The 19,820-nt window shown below is 38.3% G+C and overlaps 2 protein-coding genes across 9 annotated transcripts; both read left to right on the top strand.

Annotated features, from left to right (window-relative positions):
• The first annotated feature begins 3,319 nt into the window (after nucleotides 1-3,319).
• Nucleotides 3,320-4,199, top strand: rln3a (relaxin 3a). Of its 2 annotated transcripts, none has more exons than XM_061700823.1 (2): nucleotides 3,320-3,534; nucleotides 3,678-4,199. In XM_061700823.1, the coding sequence occupies exons 1-2, from the start codon at nucleotides 3,375-3,377 to the stop codon at nucleotides 3,947-3,949; spliced, it is 432 nt and encodes a 143-aa protein (XP_061556807.1). In that variant the 5' UTR covers nucleotides 3,320-3,374; the 3' UTR covers nucleotides 3,950-4,199. The 2 variants fall into 2 exon arrangements, with proteins under 2 accessions (XP_061556807.1, XP_061556806.1); XM_061700822.1 differs by having other exon boundaries at nucleotides 3,675-4,199.
• Nucleotides 4,200-5,575: 1,376 nt separating this feature from the next.
• Nucleotides 5,576-19,238, top strand: il12rb2l (interleukin 12 receptor, beta 2a, like). Of its 7 annotated transcripts, none has more exons than XM_061701211.1 (17): nucleotides 5,576-5,642; nucleotides 5,965-6,156; nucleotides 7,782-7,886; nucleotides 7,973-8,062; nucleotides 9,637-9,781; nucleotides 10,843-10,994; nucleotides 11,113-11,255; nucleotides 12,355-12,499; nucleotides 12,602-12,678; nucleotides 15,195-15,432; nucleotides 16,001-16,201; nucleotides 16,330-16,434; nucleotides 16,511-16,645; nucleotides 18,013-18,192; nucleotides 18,295-18,364; nucleotides 18,453-18,546; nucleotides 18,634-19,238. In XM_061701211.1, the coding sequence occupies exons 4-17, from the start codon at nucleotides 7,999-8,001 to the stop codon at nucleotides 18,964-18,966; spliced, it is 2,082 nt and encodes a 693-aa protein (XP_061557195.1). In that variant the 5' UTR covers nucleotides 5,576-5,642; nucleotides 5,965-6,156; nucleotides 7,782-7,886; nucleotides 7,973-7,998; the 3' UTR covers nucleotides 18,967-19,238. The 7 variants fall into 7 exon arrangements, with proteins under 7 accessions (XP_061557195.1, XP_061557198.1, XP_061557197.1 ...); XM_061701213.1 differs by having other exon boundaries at nucleotides 5,580-5,642; nucleotides 6,080-6,156; XM_061701212.1 differs by having other exon boundaries at nucleotides 5,604-5,642; nucleotides 5,904-6,156.
• Nucleotides 19,239-19,820: the final 582 nt, after the last annotated feature.

Below are 19,820 nucleotides of genomic sequence, written 5' to 3'. Positions count from 1 at the left end.
CAAGCAAATACAGTACTATGCGAGTAATCCAAATGGTTTGAACATATTGTTAGCATAATCCACCCAAGTAATTTTTTTTTTTGGTTTCGGAAAGAAAAACAGGAAAGAAAAAAAATCAACAAACAAGAAGAGTCCGGTTGCTTTGTGGATTATCATGACCTGGATGACTGAGAATCAATACAGACATAAAGATTTTTTTTTTTTTTATCAAGCACATTTGTATTTCGATGTCATCACTTTCCTTTAAAAAAAATGGCCTAATTCTTATTTTTTATTTTTTTTTAACCAAAATCGTCTATTTATGATTGCCACCTCTGCTGAAATCAGCTACATCCTCAGTTGAACAGATCATGCAGTTCTACCCCTGACATTAAAATATTTATAAATATAATATATTTAATATATTTGGTTCCGTTTTTTTATATATAAAAAAAAACAAAAATAAAAACTGAAAAAAATGACCTGATATTTAAGGGTGACAGTAGGATAATTTTTATGAAATTGTATGTATGATATTTGTTTGGCAAGGTGGAACGGTGAGAGACTGGTTTGCACATCTGACTCACAATTCAGAGGTCGATGGTTAAAATCCAGGCTCTGGGCTTCCTGTGTGTAGTTTACGATGCATAGTCTCCCCATACCTGCGTGGGTTTTCTCCAGATAATACAGTTTCCCCCACATTCCCAAAACATTCATGGTAGGTTAATTGAAGACTCTAAATTGTCGTAGATGTGAATGGTTCTTTGTTTATACAGTATGTGCGCTGTGATTGGCTGGCGACCAGTTCAGGGTGTACCCTGCATCTTGCCCATAGTCAGTTGGGATAGACTCCAGCACACCAGTGACCCGAGGGAGGGGAAGCTGTACAGAGAATGGATGGATAGATTGATGGATGGATATTTGGTAACTTCTGTTGTCATGAGATTTAACATGAACAAACACAAATGATTGTGTCTGTACAGTGATGCCTTGAAACATGTGTGACTTAAAAGTTTTTCAATAGATGAGCCGTCATTCGACCGATTTTTTGCTTTGAATTGCAAGCAAAAAATTTAGACACGAGGGCTGGATACGAGCTTGTTGTGAACTCAACTCACTTCAGCTCACTTCAACAAGCAGCAGTTTGTCTGATAGTAAACAATTCTTGCAGCACGGTGACTGACTGGTTAGCACATCTGCCTCACAGTTCTGAGGACCCCTGATTCAAATCCGGCCTTGCCCGTGTGGAGTTTGCATGTTCTCCCGGTGCCTATGTGGGGTTTCTCCGGGTACTCCGGTTTCCTTCCATATCCCAAAAACATGTGTGGTAGGTTGATTGAAGACTCTATATTGCCTGTAGGTGTGAATGGTTGTTTGTTTATATGCGCCTTGCGATTGGCTGGCAACCAGTTCAGGGTGTACCCCGCCTATTGCCTGAAGATAGCTGGGATAGGCTCCTGTGACCCTTGTGAGGATAAGCGGTACAGAAAATGGATGGATGGATAAACAATTCTTCAGAAAATAGGCTTCAAGCAGTTAACAAACAAACACCCAGTTGAAGTTGTGTATTTAAAGCACCCACATAGCTTTGCCTTGAAAAGTCAGTTTATCTTAATGCTCATAAACAATGCAAAATGCCATAGACGGGCTATCAAATAGCATGGGTCTCGTGGTTTTATAACCCTTTATTTGAATAAAAATGGTTGACCAATACATTTAGACAGATAATATAACAATACTCACAGGCATATTCTGTGCAAAGAACAACTAATATTACTGTGGCTTAATGAAGAGTGACTGGCTTCATTTATATCCGAATGTCAGTGTTATACTGCTCCTAGGTTGCCAAGGTGCGCACACCAGAAGAATTAGCAAAATGTCCATTAAATTGAAGCAAAGAATGTAGCAAAACTGATTAATTCTTTACATTCCTTGTAATTTCTACCTTACTGCAAAGTACAATATTATAGCTACTGCTATTTTTCTAATCAAAAAACATATTACAAGGGTGATATGTTGTCTTTTTGGGAGGCTGCAATGGGTCAATGGCATGAAGACTAAATTGTCCATGGGTGTGAATGTGAATGTCAACGGTTGTTTATCTACTGTATGTGTCCTGCAGTTGAGTGATACCCAGTCCAGTTTGTAACCTGTCTCTCTCCCCCAAAGTCAGCTGAGATAGGCTCTAGCTCACCCGAGTGAGGACAAGCAGTATAGAAAATGGATAGACAGAAGAACATCTGCGTATCTGACCTGTTGTATTAATTCACAGCAATATAAATGTGTGTGACTTTTATGACTTTTTTTTTTTTAATGAATGTCATATTTAAAATACCATTTTGTTTCCTTGCTATTGTCATATTAATTGCAAATTCATCTTGCTATTGTAATTTTCCAAATGAATGGCCTTTGACTAGTGGCTTCACAGATAAAAGGTGTTTTATTTTTGTGCGAGTCATAACTAGACTTCTATGTTATCGGACTTGGAAAATGTCACCAGTGATGACTCTGTCCTCCCCGCTCACCTTTCCGTTAAAGAAATGACAGAAAATGTCATTATCAAGAGCACAGGGTGGCGATGTTGAAGTCATACAAATTGTAATTTGTGGCTTAAAATGGCAGAACATATATATATATATATATAATAGATATGTGTGTGTGTGTGTGTGTGTGTGTGTGTGTGTGTGTGTGTGTGTGTGTGTGTGAGATATACTGTTATAGTGATGTTGGTGAGTGTAGTAATATTTTCAGGAAAACATTTATAGTGATATTTATTTGTATGTAGGTATTATATTACTACACAATTGAACAAGTTTGTATGGATTTGATTAATTTACCAAATCTCTTAAATAATCCAACTTCAATTCGTAATTGAGAGGGCTATACAGGATATGCACTCACCTGCTGCAACATTAGGTATGTCATAATCCAACACAAGACCAGCTGCTGAGTCTGAGGGATATTTCATAGAACAATAAAAATTATATTCTTGCAAAAGATGTGACATGTTTTTTTTATTATGCAGCTCAAACCATTTGACTTCTTCAAATGATAAGTCTCATTGTGATCCTTACAATATACCCATAATTCACAATTATGGCATGTTTTACATATGAAATTGAGGGACATTAGACATGTGCTTCCGACCTTTGGTCCGCTTTTTATTCTTCATAAAGGTCTTCGGCTGTATCTCTCTTTCGAATCTTCTATTCTTTCAGAGGATCCTGCATGCGCAATATGCATGTCCCCCTTATTGGGCTTCAGACTGCTTTATAAACCCCGCTTGGGTCACCACATAGTCATATCTGTTGCAGACAGGGAGACAGAAGCCTATAATTGCTGCACAACACAAATAATCTGCCTTTGTAGCTCTGCTTTTATTTCCTCAGGGTGCTATGTGGAAAGTTGTGCTTCTGGCTGTGTGTCTGCTGGCAAATGAAGTTCACACCATGGACAACCCAGTGTATGGCGTCAAGCTCTGTGGTCGTGAGTTCATTCGAGCAGTCATCTTCACTTGTGGTGGCTCACGATGGAGACGATCGCTCAGGACTTCAGGTGAGACAGTGACTTATCTAAAGGAATAATTGGGGTTTCACATTTTTTTTAATGTATAGAATTAATTTTTATTTCCACCTCTAGTGATATGACACTTGTATAATTCTTTTGAAACTCAACTTTGGCTCATTTTACTGCAGCAGAAGACCTATTCAGCGCCCATCAAGATTCCTCAGGGGAACTGAGTCACAATCCTGTGATGGAGAGTAAACGCTACAGAAACAGAGATCTGGATATCCTATCAAGTGAAAACCAAGAGAGAATTTTCAGCCGGCCAACTCGTTCTTTTATCACAGAGGAGATTCTCGAAGCCCTGCGGAAGGCAGATCGCAAGGGCCGGGAAGTGGTTTTGGGTCTTTCCAATGCATGCTGCAAGTGGGGCTGCAGCAAGAGTGAGATCAGCTCCCTTTGCTGAGAACTGAACACAACAATCACACAAACAGACATGCATACCAGTACATCATTGTGAAATTATCATGAATATTAAACACATCAATGTATACGGTAATTTTTTTCTTATGAAACTTTGGCCATTTTATATCATTGTAAAAACATTAACTTAACAGTTTTATTTGTCAGATGGATGAATTCTACTAGAACTGTCATGGTACATGTTTGTTCCATATGGCATTCAATGCTTTGATAACACATTTTTGTGAACACTGTGTCCCAAAACACTTAATAAATGCTTTCTTTGTGTTACCAGCTGGTTTGAGAAGATGTGTGCAATGTAGCTAAAGATCGCTTGTACGTGGGAACACAAAACATTGCCATTGTTGCTTTACTGCATTCATTTTAATTGTATTCAAATCTTAATAACTTTAATCAACACCACCAAATTACGAATTTCACTGTGTTGCTTTCTCTTCTAAAACTATAACAAGTCCATGCATTGCCAGTGCATTGACATAAACTATTAGGTACACTTACACAATTTAATGAGTTCCAATATGTTCCAAAAATCAAGCCTTTGCAAAGTAAAAAATTATACACAGTCAGACAGGATTTATTTGACCCTATAGTGAGAATAAGTGATACAAAATATGGATTGTTTTTGGGATTGCTGTTTGCAGTGGTACAGAAATCCAGTGCAAGATTTACTTCTTCAAACCCATTTTCAAATTTGTACAATTTAACTTTATTTTAAACTTGTCTGTTTTGCTTTTCTTATTATTCACTCACACACGTTTGAAATTAAGAATTAAATCAATCAATCATCATATTGAAACATCTTTATTTTCAATACTTTTGTTTACTATTTAGGCAGTAGGTTCTCAGCCCATCCGTCCATTTGCAATACTGCTTACACTGTTTAGGCTTGTGTCCCCGTGATCTGCTTGCCAGTCAGTCGCAGGTCCCAACAACCATTCATTCATACATTCACATCGTCACTGAGTTGGAACTGAACCTACACAGCCTTTATTAAAGTCAGACGAATGTACCACAACACCCTCAGTCCTCCAATGGCAAAAAAATAACTATATTCATTTTTTTGCAGCAATGGTTGGAGCTACAATGCTAATAAATATCATAGCACTCTTTATACAGCTACATGATACAAAAAAGCAATTGAGATTGTGCAGTAAAAGAATAAATATTGGCGAGGTACAGAAATAACAGAGAACAACTAACAAAAGTACTGAAGTACTGTAAGTCAAAGTTAGATTCTATGTGGTAACTGAGACTGAAGTTTGTGTTTCTACACAAACACATTTGAATGGGAAAACGTCTTTTCTTGAAAGATCAAAGTATATAAACCTCAAATGGCTTCATGATTGTGTTTATTCCGGTAATGTTAAACGGTAAAGCACAGACGCGTACTGCTGCCACATCCCAAAAAAATAAATAAATAAATAAGATTCACTATCACTGAACCTTTTTTGTGAGTGTGTGTGGCAGCAATACGCTTCGTAGTACATGGCTCGTCAGGATCGGTTAATATTACACTCGCATGTGAAGGGACTGACTTCCCCATATATGTACATCCACGTGATCGATGTGGAAATACCCAGGGGCGTGGCCTGTTGCGCTGCTATTTCCGGTTAAAGCGATCGCGAATCACAGGGAAATTAAGTTCTCCACACTACTGCGTTCTCAGTGGGGATGAGGTAACGAACTGTTTATTGTACTGTATTCAATATCGTGCATGCTGTTGTTACACTGAAGCTTCCAAAGTAATGCTGTTGTAACCGAAAGTCTCGGTCCAGGAAGTTGTCTTTGTTTGGTTTGCATTCCCGTCAAATACGCAAGGTGACGTCAAGTGGGGATTAGGTCACATTTGCGACGGATCTGCTGTGTAAATATCATCAATATCATTATCATACTTGAGCCACGCGAATTTGTTTGAATACTGAAATAATGATGGACAGGAGCTGCTGAGGCAGTTCTACACAGTGGTCATCGAATCAGGCCTGTGTAATTCCATCACAGTCTGGTTTGGTGCGGCTACAAAAAAGGACAAACTCCGATTGCAACGGACAAGCAAAACTGCTGAAAAGATTGTCGGTACCCCCTTACCCACCCTTGTGGACTTGCACGCTGACAGAACTAAGACAAGAGCGTGCAAAATCCTCTCGGACTCTCCACATCCCGGTCACCGGCTCTTCCAGCTCCTTCCCTCAGGTAGGCGCTACCCATCAATGCAAACTAAAACTAGCAGACATTCCAACAGCTTCTTCCCTCTTGCAATCAACTTCTTAAACAGCTAACCTACAATTCCATTGCAACATGCTGCCAATTTTTTTGTCTTGAGTTTGTTGTCACATTTCTGTCGGGCCAATTATACATTACTCGTGCAGTCACTGTCTCACTGTGTCACTTGCACACTGATTGATGAGTATCTGCAACATTTGCACAATCAACATTGTCCCAGATTATCGGGCTACTAGTCACTTTAAACTGGATACACTCCTTGAAGTCTCGACGCCCTTTGCACAATCGTCATTGCACCGGACTATTGCTGTATAAGTCATTCACACTGCTTTAAGTGCTAGAGGACGCTGCATCTTTTTGCACAATTGTCCAAAATATATATATATATATATATATATATATATATATATATATATATTGTACCGGCATTACCAGAAAAACTAGCAACCCTTTATTGCTCAGTGACTGTTTTTCTCAATGTCTTTATGTCTCAAGTGTTCTCTGTCAATTGACTGTCTGTTGTCGTTCTACAGCAGCTCCAACTACCGGAGACAAATTCCTTGTGTGTTTTTTGGACATACTTGGCAAATAAAGATGATTCTGTTTCTGATCTCATCTCAATTTGCTCACAAATTAATTTACCTCGTTCAAAATCTGGGCCTGTTTAATTGAACATGAAAGCTGATAAGTTGGCTGGAAGCCTTGACATTCTGTTGTATGAATGGCAACAGGTGGACGCACAGGTTTATTCTACGCCTAGTGGAATAGCATTTCATTGTTCTACCTGTCACTATATGTTGCTGGTATGGATAGATAAACAAAGATGTCTTTGTTATTAATAAATAATCATTTTCTGACAAGTTAAGTCAGATTGGATCATTTCCAGTGGCACCTCTAATGATTTCTTATGGCACACTCGTTGGGAATCACTACCTTGGTGTACTATTATACTGTAACTATTTCACATTATTCTGGGAAAAAATAGCCATGGGATATACAGTGAAACCGTGTGGTGGACTCATTGCTATATAGGGTGTCCACAAGTCTCTTTACATTAAAAAAAAATATTAAAACATTAATTTGATTAGATGTCCAACAGATTGTTTTTTTTATATGCAGTGGTAATCATTATTTTAATCATATTGCATTTGTGTATGTTGGTGGGTTCTTATATCAAACATTCCCAGATGTGGATTGGAAGGGATGGTCCAATTCCCTGGCCACTTCGTTCATCTGATATCACTCACTGGACTTTATTGGGTTATATTAAAGATATCTAGTATCTAACAATGATATGGGACACAAGTGATATGAAGCAAAAGATCACTGATGCTTTGCAGTGCTAAAACGAACATTGCAAGAAATCAAGTACCATCGTGATGTCTTTTTAAAATTGTTTTTAAAATTAATTTCCATGGATTTGTCTATTCAATTGCTTTTGTAATAAATATTTTAAATTGTAAAGAGACTTTATAGACACCGTGTGTTATGGAGTGAACTACAGGCAGACCTGTCTCTCACATGAATTGTAACATTTATTGTCGAATACGCTACTACTAATACTAATACACTTTATCACAATGCACATTCTCTAGGTTTGACAACTCATACAAGATCTGTGCATGCTCAGAGAAGTGAATGGAACCTCTGGACATCTGGTTAACATAATACATCCTTTTGGCACAAGAAAGCTAGGCTCAGTAAGTAAAATCAGTGACGCTCTTCACAAGCATTAAATATTGATTTGATCTGTAACAACACACTCTCTGTGTGTTCACATTTACAGGCACAATACGGCTGGCTCCAAATGTAATGGCCCAAGGATGGATTCTCTCAATCTTGATAGTCAGCATGGTCATTTCTTATGCTGCTGCAGGTATGCTCTTTTTCCGATTTATCAATTTCTGGTTTCTTTTACATCACTGCAGTAATGAAAATAGACATTACATTTTAAATATGATTGAACTAACAAAATCACACCGCTACAATGGGAAGTTAACTACATTTCCATTATCGACGATGTGGAAAATGAGCTTCATGAGCCTAGTCTTTGTTTTGCACAAGAAATAGAGTTTTAGTATTGGTCGGTGGGCTTATTTAGAGATTTGTAGGCTTTAAGGCTTTTTAGGGGACTAGCATACATACTGTAAAATTCTAAGCCATAGAACATTATTGTAGACTATAATTTTTTTTATAGTTGGATAATAATTTTAAGCAATATTTCCAAATATTTTAATCCTATTTCCTTATAATGCATTCATACTAGTCCAATATACTTTAAAAACAATATACCGTATTTTCACGACAATAAGGCGCACTTAAAAGTCTTACATTTTCTCCAAAATGGACGGGGCGCCTTATAATGCGGCACATCTTATGTGTGCACTGAGTTCCAACATTTATAAATGTTGTGTGATGAGCGCTCCGCTTGACCTTTTTATTTTTTTATTATTATTTTTAGTTTAAATTGTTTTAGCATTTCCTGCCGACACCCTGCTTACACAGAGGAAAAGCGGACGTGGCTGAGGACAGGGGAAGGGTGCGTGAAGTAGAATGCTAAAGCCCCACCCCCAGTAGGTATATAGCGCCGTTTTTTGTTGTTGTTTTTTTTTTTAAACCACTTGACTGACTGAGTATTTCCGGGGTGTGCATTGGGCAAAACAATGTCGGTTTGGCTAAGGACCCCCGAAAATGTCACCTACGAAGAGACACGCTTACGAAGCACAGTTTAAACTGCAAGCTATCAGTTACGCGGAGGAACATGGGTATCGAGCAGCCGCGAGAGAATTCAAGGTCAACGAATCCATAGTTCGCAAGTGGAGGAAGCAGGAAAACGAGCTTCGCCAAGTCAAGAAGACGAAGCTGAGTTTCTGCGGGGAAAAAAAAGGCGAGGTGGCCCGAGTTGGAAGACCCACTCGAGCAAAGGATTAATGAGCAAAGAACAGCCGGGAGAAGCGTCTCTATAGTCACCATTCAACTGAGTGCAATAACTCAGGGCTTGCCATCATTCATGAGGATTGATCAAAAAAATTAGTTAATCAAAAAAAAGTTAAATACTTCAATAAAGTACCACCGAACTCAGTTTTGCTCCCGCTGCCTTTTTAAAAACATACGCTAGCATGCATGCTAGTGTATGTTTTAGCGTTCATGCATCCTACCGTATGTTTTAAGCTAGCGAATGTTTTACCATGCCTGCGCCCAATAATACGGTGTGCCTTATGTATGTGTTAAATACAGAAATAGACCCCGTAACTGAGACTGCGCCTTTTAATACGGTGCGCCCTATGGTCATGAAAATACGGTATACTGTTTGAATTAACCTTGCTGATTCCTCTCTTATATTGAGGCTCATGGGATCTCTTTTGATTCGGGTTTACATTACCAAATATGGTTCTTTGCCCAATAAAGGGCTGCACATTTGAAAATAGCATGTTTTTTTATTTACTCTAGATCCTCCAGATCCCCCTTCCAAACCCGAGTGCCACATTCCATGTGATGACAGCTGTGGGGTTGATATTCACTGTAGCTGGAATCACAGATTTGATCCTCAGATCCTCACAAACTACAGTCTACACTGGGAAACCGCACACAGCATGTGAGCGCAACATGATACTGATCAGTAAATGACAGAGGTGGGTAGAGTAGCCAAAAAATGGACTTGGGTAAGAGTACTGTTACTTTAGAATAATATGACTCAAGTTAACATAAAAAGTAGTCGTCCAAATAATTACGTGAATAAACCTAAGTACTCGGTTGGAGGAGGGACGACGACTTACAGCGTTCTGTGTAACTTCTGATTTATTATTTTTTTGTAATGGCCGAAACGTTAAATAAACAAAAACAGAGAACAGGAATGCCTAACTACAGCTATTGCCTAACAATATCACTTTAACTAAAACAACGGTAAATAAATCTTTATAAAATAACATCAATTCAGCCATCAGAAATTGTCTTATATTACTTTTTGTTTCCACTCATGAAACTAGACAACGGGCTCACCAGGCAGAGATTTCATAAAAAAACAGCAATGTGTTTTCTCAGATTCAAGTGGAGTTCTTATAGGCTGAAATATAGACATTTTTAGGAAGAAACAGATGACGGCATGACAAAGCTGTTCTTTTTCGTAGTCGGTCCATCGATTTAAAAAAAAAAAAAAAAATTTATACCGCTTAACTCGGGTTGCGGTTGAGGTGGAACCTATCTATGAGGTAAATATTTTTCTGCCATATACATGTCACTCTCTGTGTGAGTCCGTGGCGCGGAGACTGTGCGGTCATGTGACTGCACGGTTCAGTTTTGATTGGAGAAATTGAGTCAAATGTGACTGGTTGTTAGGCTGGATTGGTTAAGAGTCATGTGACATAAGCTGCTCTGACGAACCAAAATATATTACACAAGCAATAATAAATACCTGTAGATAAAAGATAAAAAAAGTAGTGAGCAGAATGTAGCTCAAGGTAATGGAGTAAAAATAGTGTTTCTTTTGACCAAAAATATCTAAGTAAAAAGTATGTTGCATTAAAACTGCTCTGACAAGTACAAGTTATCCAAAAAGTTAAATAAAAGTAACCGAGTAAATGTAGCTTGTTACTACCCACCTCTTGTAAACAAACATCACAACTCGACTTACCGAATCTCCTCTCGCTTCCTCTCCAGAGAGGACCGTGTGAATACTGGGACAAGTTTGAGTGGGTTCATCGACCGTGAACACTTTTCCATGAACAGTGAACTTCATGTTTGGGTTCAGGCTGAAAGCAAACACGGTTCCGCCAAATCCCAAGTGGTTGTGTTCGACACAGGAGACCTTAGTGAGTCCTGGACATATTGCTCACATATACAAACATCCACTATGATAATGATAGTGGAAACTTGAATAATTACACTATTTATTTTATGCTAACATATTTCTGTTACCTCTGCCTTTAGCAAAGCCACCACCTCCTCTAATTACACGTAGTTATGAAGATCCTTTGGAAATATCATGGAGTTCCATCTGTAATGAGCCACACCTCTCTTTGGGGTCGTGTGATGTGCGATTTCGGACTCAAGCAGAAAAACTATGGCATGAGGTATTAAGAAAGCGTGGTTCATTCTGTCCTTTCCATAGAGCATTTGACATGGTGAAGGCAACTTTGACAGTATATGTAAAAGTAATGTAGCTAATAGACAAACCCAAACAAGAAATGTATGGTTGTATGTGGACATTTTCAGAGTGTGAGAAGCACCCAGAGGACTTAAAGTCCCTTTTAAGTGAAAATAAATATCCTCTAAATTTGAATGATTAAAAAAAATCTATATAAAACGAGGCTTCAAAATCATGGGGGGGGGAAAAAAGCAGTTCTCGCGGCTCTCAGACGCTGTGGGCGTGTCAACTAAATGCGCTGAAACCACACCCCGGTCAAGTGTCAACTACCACTAGTCCTGGAAAAAGGGACGGTTCTTATAGCATCTTTCTTATGCCTAAACATTCCTACCTGTATGAGTCGTGAAAATCCACTTACACATACAGTGGGTATGGAAAGTAGTATTCAGACCCCCTTAAATTTTCACTCTTTTTTTTTTTTTTTTTTTTTTATATTGCAGCCGTTTTCTAAAATCATTAAAGTTAAATTTTTTCAACATGCGTGCATTCATGCCCGACAACAAGGCGCGCTAATGCAGCCACGCCAGCCCGAAGCTCCGGTCCACACACTGGGTGTCAAGTCTGACTGTTTTAAAAAAAAAAAAAATAAAATAAATAAATGCAGCTTCCTCGCTATTCTGCCTCTCTGCGTGACTTGCGTGCTCTCATGGCTGACAACAAGGGGCTCCAAAGCGGCCACGTCAGTGGACTATCCGATGGGAAGCTTCTTGGGGTGCAGGCGTAGATAGCTAACTAGTTGACTTCACGTCGCAATTGTGCTGGATAATCACTGATGAGAACCTGCAAAGTTGACTTCGGTGATAGTAAAAGCAAATTGGATTGATTTTTTTTCTTTTTCTTTTAGTTCCTACTGAGACAGATAAAAAAAATCTGGGGCAAGCAAAAAATAAAAGCATGACCACAATTAGTTCAAGTTTTAGTTGTAGTGAACTCAACTCTTTCTCACACTTAAAAACCATGCTATAATATCTAATTCTTTGATCTCTCATTGTGTCCTCACTCAGTGTGTTTTACTTTTGGCTTAGGATGAAATTGGAGCTCAAGTCACCTATGAATTTAGTGGTCCCGTCCAAGCTGGTGTAGTCTATGAATTTCAGGTACGCTGTTCCTGTGCCACAGGCTTGATCAGCGACTGGAGTGCAACCCACAGAATAAGGAGTTCTGAGGCAGGTAAGATTTCTTTTAAGAGGCAATGTAGAAATAAGTTCAAAAGTCAACACCTATTAAAAATTGTTAGCAGACTAATGTTTGGAGCGAAACTTGTTTTTTCAGCTCCTACTGGACAGATAGATGTATGGAAGGATTGTGGCGTGCCTGCCACCAATGCTGATTGTGTTGTGACCTGGAAGGTAGACAACACACAATTTTTAATTTTACGTTTGACCAAACCAATGGTTGTCTTTTTATAACGGAATAGAAAATACAGTTAGATCCAGTAGTATTTGGGTAATGACCATTTTGCGTTGAATATACCACCACAATGAATGTGACAGACAACAATCAAGATACACAGAAAATACATTTAGATTCAGTAGTATTTGGATAATGAGCATTTTGCGTTGAATACACCTCCACAATGAATGTGACAAACAGCAATCAAGATACAATTTTAGTGTAGACTTGCAGCTTTAATTCAAAATGTTTCACAAAAAAGATGACCTATACCATCAAGCAGCTGTGGCTGGTGAGTTTCGGACCTGGGCCTTCAGTGACCTAATCCACCTCTTAATAATACCATCACGTAAAATAATGTACAAAAACACTATATAACTATGTGTGTAGGCTTTACACGATCAGGATTTTTGGGACCGATCAGCGAGTTTAAAAAAACGATAACCGATCGGATGATGGAGGAATGTGTCTATTTAAATGACCTGTTCATTTACTGTATATACTTGTGTACTTAATTGTTCAAAAAATTATATTTACAATAAATAATGTATCTTTGTTCCTCTATTTATGCCAGTGAGGCATAGTGAGAGACAGAACAAATGAATGGTCTTCTATTAGATGGCAGGAAGTAAATACAGTAATTCATGTATCCACTTTTTGTGACATTTTTGTTTGTTGGTGTGCCGTGAGATTTTTCTATTCTAAAATATGTTCCTTGGCTCCATAAAGTTTGGAAATCAGTGCTCTAGTCAGGTCATGTATTCTAATCAGTCAGGTCAAACCAACATTACAACATGACAGAAATAATGGATGCTAACTTACTGTAATTAAATTACTTTATTTTTAATTAAATTACTTCACCCACACCGAAACTTTAGAGCATAATTCGACAGAACGGCGGCATGTTCACGTACAACCGTTGGTGCTAGCAGTAGCTTGCTAGGCTATATAACGTTTTTGTTGCCTGCTTGCGAGCCGTATCGTATTAAAAGTACGTGAACATGCTGGAAGCAATCCATTATTGTTGTCGTCGCCATGGTAACGAGTGTATCTGGTCGCGTTTGCGTTGACACGATGAAGCCCAGTGATCGAAAAAACGGGATGTAGTGGTATCGGAATACAAGATTTTATTGCAGTAGTCTGACATAGTGAAAGCGCATATTTGTCTTGTATTCTGATCGGGCATTATGTGTTGTCTGTCTCAGACGTGTTGTTTGTTCCACACCGCCGACGTGTTTTTATAAAAAAAAAAAAAATTTATTGCCCGTCAGATATTTACAGGACTATGCCAAAGGACAAGGCTACAAATAAACTAGCTTTTGAATTAAAATATACTGTGCATGATGGCGAAGTCACGTCATTGATCGGATCGGCGAATTATGACATTAAAGCCAATCAGCCGATCAGGATAAAATGCATAAAATGCTGATTGGCCGATACCGATAAGGCCAATAAAATCGGTGTAAAGTCTATATGTGTGGCATTACGGAAGAGAGTGTTTTGTGTATTTGAGGGTGAATACCATTATTACTAAAGCAAGAAACAGTTACCTTTATCTTCCAATATATCATCCCCAAACAACTCCAAACCTCTATAAAGGTTGTAGTGTGTACACTACAATATAGCGCTTCACAATCAATATCTAATAACAATATAAAAACACAAAAACTTTCAATAAAATACGTCATACTCACCCGAGATGCTGATGGAGATCCAGAGACCTCCTTTCTTTCCTCCTGCCTGTCTGCGGAAGCAAGCTGTTGCGCTACACATACTCTGAAAGTGCTTCAAAAACCATTTTCCGAATTGAAACAAGACAGACGGCAACTATGTTGGTTGACATAGCCTCACAAAGTTGAGTTTTTCTTGAAAAGTACACCTGGAAAATTTATTTTTAATCATGCCTATCCTCCCTAGTAAATCAATCTCATGCACATATTCAGCTAACTAATCAGAGGGGTAAAGAGGCTATTTAGTTGAACCAATCAGAGGATGGAAAATGCCGTCGGCCGTGCTGTCACTCAGCCTTCGGGAAGAAAAAAGAAATGACAATTTCAACGGTGTTTGTGTGTGTGTTTGACGCCTGCACTCGGGATTCTGAAGGCCTTGGGCGGATTACTTTTATATGGCAACACATAGAAGCTGAAACCTGATTGGAAAAAAAATAATCTATATACACTGTATCTAGGCATCAAAGACACACTATGAAATTAAGACAGGCTTGGAAATAAATTAATATATGTATTATGTATGTTTTGTTATATAGACAATAATTAATATTAATAATTAATCATTTAATTACATTGTGGTCAGTGCTTTTGATAATGTTTAGGCCAGCAGAGAAGGCTCTGAAGAACTGCTCACCACTGCCATTAAGGAATTTACATTATCTTATGCAGAATATCTCTCAAATCCAACTGTCTTGAGTCATGCCCCACAATCCTCTTTTTTCCCACCTTTTGTTCCCTTCCAGAAGCTTCCTACATCTCAGGCTCACGGACAAATTCTGGGATATGAAGTTACGCTGTTCTCCAAACACACCACGAATGTATTAGTGAATATTTCCGTAGCTGAGCCGAGGGGCTTGTTGATGTGTGATGAGCTGAAGTGCTACCTCAAGTCCTCTTTAAAGAGTGTGTCATCAGCCAGTGTATCAGCGTACAACGCCCGTGGTGCTACAGTGCCCTCTTACCTTGCAATTCCAACACCAGGTATCAATTGTCGAGATTGAAATGTCTTGATTTTGAGCTCTAGTGACAGTGAAAAACAACACATCACATAGGTTGGACAAATACAAGGAAAACTGCAGTACTCTCTCAAGTGTCCAATATCTTATCAATTTTTCTTCCAATGGCAAATGTAGAGAGTACAAAATATCTGTGTGATTCGTTATTACGACTTCACAGATTAATAGATTACAGGATGGCCGGGGAACAGAATCACAGATCAATAAAATTACTATTTTAGATGTCATATTCCTGATTGTGTAACATATTTGTGTGGCCACTTTTTGCTTGGCCAAATCCAATTATTAATAATAATAACATCCAACATCACTTCTTCTTGGCAACTTGGGTCAGGGTGCTGCTACTGTACTGTAAAATAATACACAAGTTTGGAGTTTCACTCTTTGTGTTCTAAAGTTGGATTATGCAGTAATGACATTGGTAGTGTATTTTCAAACTCCTTGATTTATATGGACTATGCGTTCTATTTCTTATACCTTTGCCCGAAGGTCCAGTTGAAATACTGTAGCTAATACATTGCTGTTATACTTAGGTAAAGTGAGAAGTGAGCACTCCATTGATGTCAGGATGAATACGGAGAACCTCACCGTCTCATGGGCGCTCCCCTCTCAGCTCCCCGACACCAAATCATTCAAGGAATATGTGGTCCAATACAAACAAGCAGGACGTCTTCTGGGGAAAGGATTTAACTGGATCAGAGTGAATAAAAGCTGTACTACAGTTACATTTAAAGGTTTGTTTTATTTTGGTAGTTTGACAGTAATTAAATTGATAAGGTAAATTGGAACACAGTCATGTGAATTTAAAAAGTAAAAACTTTTCAAAACTGGTGTTTCATCTTTGCTGAATTTCCCCTTCCAGGTCATTTTGAAAGGTACAGGCCCTACCAAGTGTCACTATTTACTGTTACACACGATCAACAAAGCCATCACTTTTCATCCGTTATTGGTTATTCTTGTCACGGAAGTAGGTATCCATACAGTCAGTTATTATTCTTTTCCATAAATATTTGTGATTGATTTTGTCATTTTGCTTTTTTCAGTTCCCGCTAAAGTGCGTTCATTTAAAGTCATTTCCATTGCTGCGACACATGCAACCCTGTTCTGGGAGCCTGTTCTGCTGACCATGCAGAACGGGCTGATCCTCTACTACGAAATAGGTGTTCACGGACAAATGGGTAAACAGCAACAATATACATACTGTTGGTTGATACAAAATAAATTTCTTCAAACCAAGCTTTGTCACAAACAAAGTTGTCGCAGATACTGTAGATGTCAACACAAAGTTGTTGGTAATCTTCTGATAAAGAAAGAAAACCCCACAATGGTCACTGAAATAACTTGACAAATAAGATGTACTGAAAATAAACATATCAGGCATACTGCTTTAGCTTTCTGTGCAATGAAAGTTCAAGAATATAAATATTTTCAAAAGCGGAATGTGCTGCTCCGTGTCAGAAAGCTTGGTCTCAACTGCAGGTCATGGTCCACCAACAGGATAATGTCCCAAAACACCCAAGAATGGCTAAGAACAAAACATTGGTCTATTCTGAAGCACACCAATCCAATTCCTAAGGAACATTCAATGAAGGAGCTGAAACATTCAAGCTGGAGAATACACTCTTCAAATCTAAGAAGACAGGAGCGGTTTGCTCTCAAGGAGTAGGTCAAAACACCTGCTGATATGTGCTGAGGTCTCATAGAGTCACAGAAATTGTTTGATTGCCTCAAACGATTGTGCAACAAAATGTTCAAGTCCCAGTAAAAATGAATGTCTTCCAAATTTTGACACACCACAGAGAAGTATTTTTTTAATAACCCTGTCAGAATTGAATGATTAAAAAAAAAAACATAATAATAATAATAAATCAAGCCATTCTCTCCGATATCAAATGCTGTGGGCGTGTCCGCTTAATGTGCCAAAACCTCCTTAACTGCCAACTGTCAATCAAATAACTTTGTCTAGCATCTTCCTTATGCCTAAACATCCCTACATGTTTGAGCTGCGAAATCCCCAGGTGTCTGGAATATATCCCACCAGGTTGTCGCGTCGGAGAGCAAACGGGCTCCTCTCGGTAGGCGGACGGGCAGCTGCCTCGCCTCCTCGCTTGGGAATTTAAATAATGACACTGAGCTGTTCTGGGGTGTAGGCATAGTTAGCTAGCTTACTACATGCTGTAGTGGTTGAAATTAGTCTAGTAATAATAACAAAGTACAGGTCACTCCCAGTTGCGCTGGATAACCACTGATGTGAAAGAAGTTGTTGAAGGTATTATATTGTGGGAAGGGGGGCCTCATGCCGGATCACAAGTGCGTCACATGCACTGTTTTAGCTATGCCCCAAATAAATCAGGAAAACTGAAAAGGTGAAAAGCAGTTTAACGGTGACCAGTGATCAAGGAGTTTTTTCTTTCTGCAACTAAAGAAGACCAACAATTTTGCCCTTATAATGTACAGTACACGTTAGTTACTTAGTCATTGTAAAATGTGTGTTTGCTGTACTTAAATGACCTCACTCAAAGCAATATTGCAATCTTCCCTACAGCAGTGTACAATGTGAGCGCCTCCCCTCAGGATGAAAACAAGACCTTTGAGCTGCTGAATGTCAGTGCAGATCAGGAGTATGAAGTGTGGATCAAGGCTGTGACCGAAGCTGGGCCGGGAGACAATGTCACCATCAGTTTCATCACAAACCAACAACAGCATCTTCAGTTAAAGTTAAAATGTAACTATTTTTTTCAGACTTATTCACATGATAAATATAATTTTCTCAGATGTGACACATCAGGTTGTTGATGTTATATGTCTCGCTATCTCTATTTCTCAGCACATTTATTATCACTCCTGATCCTACTATGTCTCCCAGTCATAATATGCTGTCTTTTGGTTTTACTCAGGTGAGATAATACATTTTGTGTGATATAGACAAGCATGCAATGGTTTTGGCTGTTTCAACATCACTAACAAAACATGCTTGTATGTCAGTTTTCATAGAGGAACAAGCAAGACATGTTTGTGTATAAATGAGAAGATACCAGATCCATACAATAGCACCATCTACCAAATGATGGCGTATCAGGTGAGTTTAATTCTGTTACTGTAAATGCTGTGTTGTATCATCATTTTAATGGAAAATGTCTTCGTTCTTTGTGTGATATCATTGTAGGTGAATGAGCCAGTGGCTTGGATTTGCATCCCAATCTATGAACCACACCCCACCATGTCCACGTTAGAGGTAGTGGAAATCCAGCACCAGCTATGTGAGCAAAACTGCTTCTTTGAAGACCAAACAAGACCAGCAGCTTCCTTAGAGGGATGTACAAGGAAACATAGATATGGTAAAGGAGAGTACAGCAAAATGGTTGACTCTGAGGAGGAAAAGGACATGAGCGAGGTGACAGGCAGGGATGATTGTTGGAGCTTGTCAGAAGAAGAACAAGACACATCAGGATATGAACAGCACTTCATACCAACTGCTGCGGAAATACTGAATGCTTGATACAGTGTATTCACAGTAATATAGTATTAGCTGAGTCAGTCATTACTATTTTTTTCCACTGAACCCATTATAAATGTATACAAATAAGAAAATGTTATATCCCTATACAAGTGATTGAAAGCACATTCTAAGAGCTGCGTAATGTATTTTGCTGGACAGGCCAGTTTATACAGAGTATTATTTTGTTTACAGTGTACTTTTTATATTTTCTTGATATAAATTGTTATTTCAAAAGCGTACAGCTATTGATGAAATAAACATTTTCGAAGCAATAGCTGCAGTAAAATTCTTTTAATTAAACTATGTATGATTAGTGTGGAAAGGCAGTGATTCTCAAAGTGTGGTATTATTAACCAGTAGTGGTATGTGAACCCCCTCAAATACAAATACAATTTAAAACATGAAAAACTATCAAACAATTCTAGCGATGCATGCAACTTATTTAAACTTTTTTAAATCGAGTACAGTCATTTTTATTTTATTTTTTTTACTTTTCATGAACATTACATTTAAGTACAGTTCAGTTGTTAAGTACAATCCACTTGCATTTCATGTTAAAACTTCTTAAGAACATTTACAACTTTTATTAATCAAAGTCATAAGTTTTGCAGTTGTCTTACATTTAAGCGCTATACGGTTTTGTTAGAACGGCATAATTTGCAGTGACTTACAATACTAAATACTGTATACTTTTTTACCTCTCGTTTTTTTATTAGCACTTGGCCCACTAATTTACTGTATTTCAGGTTGGTTATTAATGTGGTAAGTATATGTTGAGGCAGTAGGCTACTTTGTGTAAAAAGTATTGAGAACCATCGTTTAAAGACAAGTATCAGCTGTCTGGAACAATGTAT

The sequence above is a fragment of the Phycodurus eques genome, chromosome 16 (assembly GCF_024500275.1).
Source record: "Phycodurus eques isolate BA_2022a chromosome 16, UOR_Pequ_1.1, whole genome shotgun sequence".
Lineage (NCBI taxonomy): Eukaryota > Metazoa > Chordata > Actinopteri > Syngnathiformes > Syngnathidae > Phycodurus > Phycodurus eques.
The sequence above is the reverse complement of the archived record's forward strand: the minus strand, read 5'-3'. Positions and strand labels throughout refer to the sequence as shown.

Bases quoted from the DNA above. Each gene is read 5' to 3' on its own strand.
- rln3a (XM_061700822.1), top strand. From the start codon at position 3,375: ATGTGGAAAGTTGTGCTTCTGGCTGTGTGTCTGCTGGCAAATGAAGTT. The intron at 3,535-3,674 runs GTGAGACAGTGA...ATTTTACTGCAG, and splicing joins ACGATCGCTCAGGACTTCAG to CAGAAGACCTATTCAGCGCC.
- il12rb2l (XM_061701214.1), top strand. From the start codon at position 7,999: ATGGCCCAAGGATGGATTCTCTCAATCTTGATAGTCAGCATGGTCATT. The intron at 12,500-12,601 runs GTAAGATTTCTT...TTGTTTTTTCAG, and splicing joins AATAAGGAGTTCTGAGGCAG to CTCCTACTGGACAGATAGAT. The intron at 16,646-18,012 runs GTAAACAGCAAC...TCTTCCCTACAG, and splicing joins AGGTGTTCACGGACAAATGG to CAGTGTACAATGTGAGCGCC.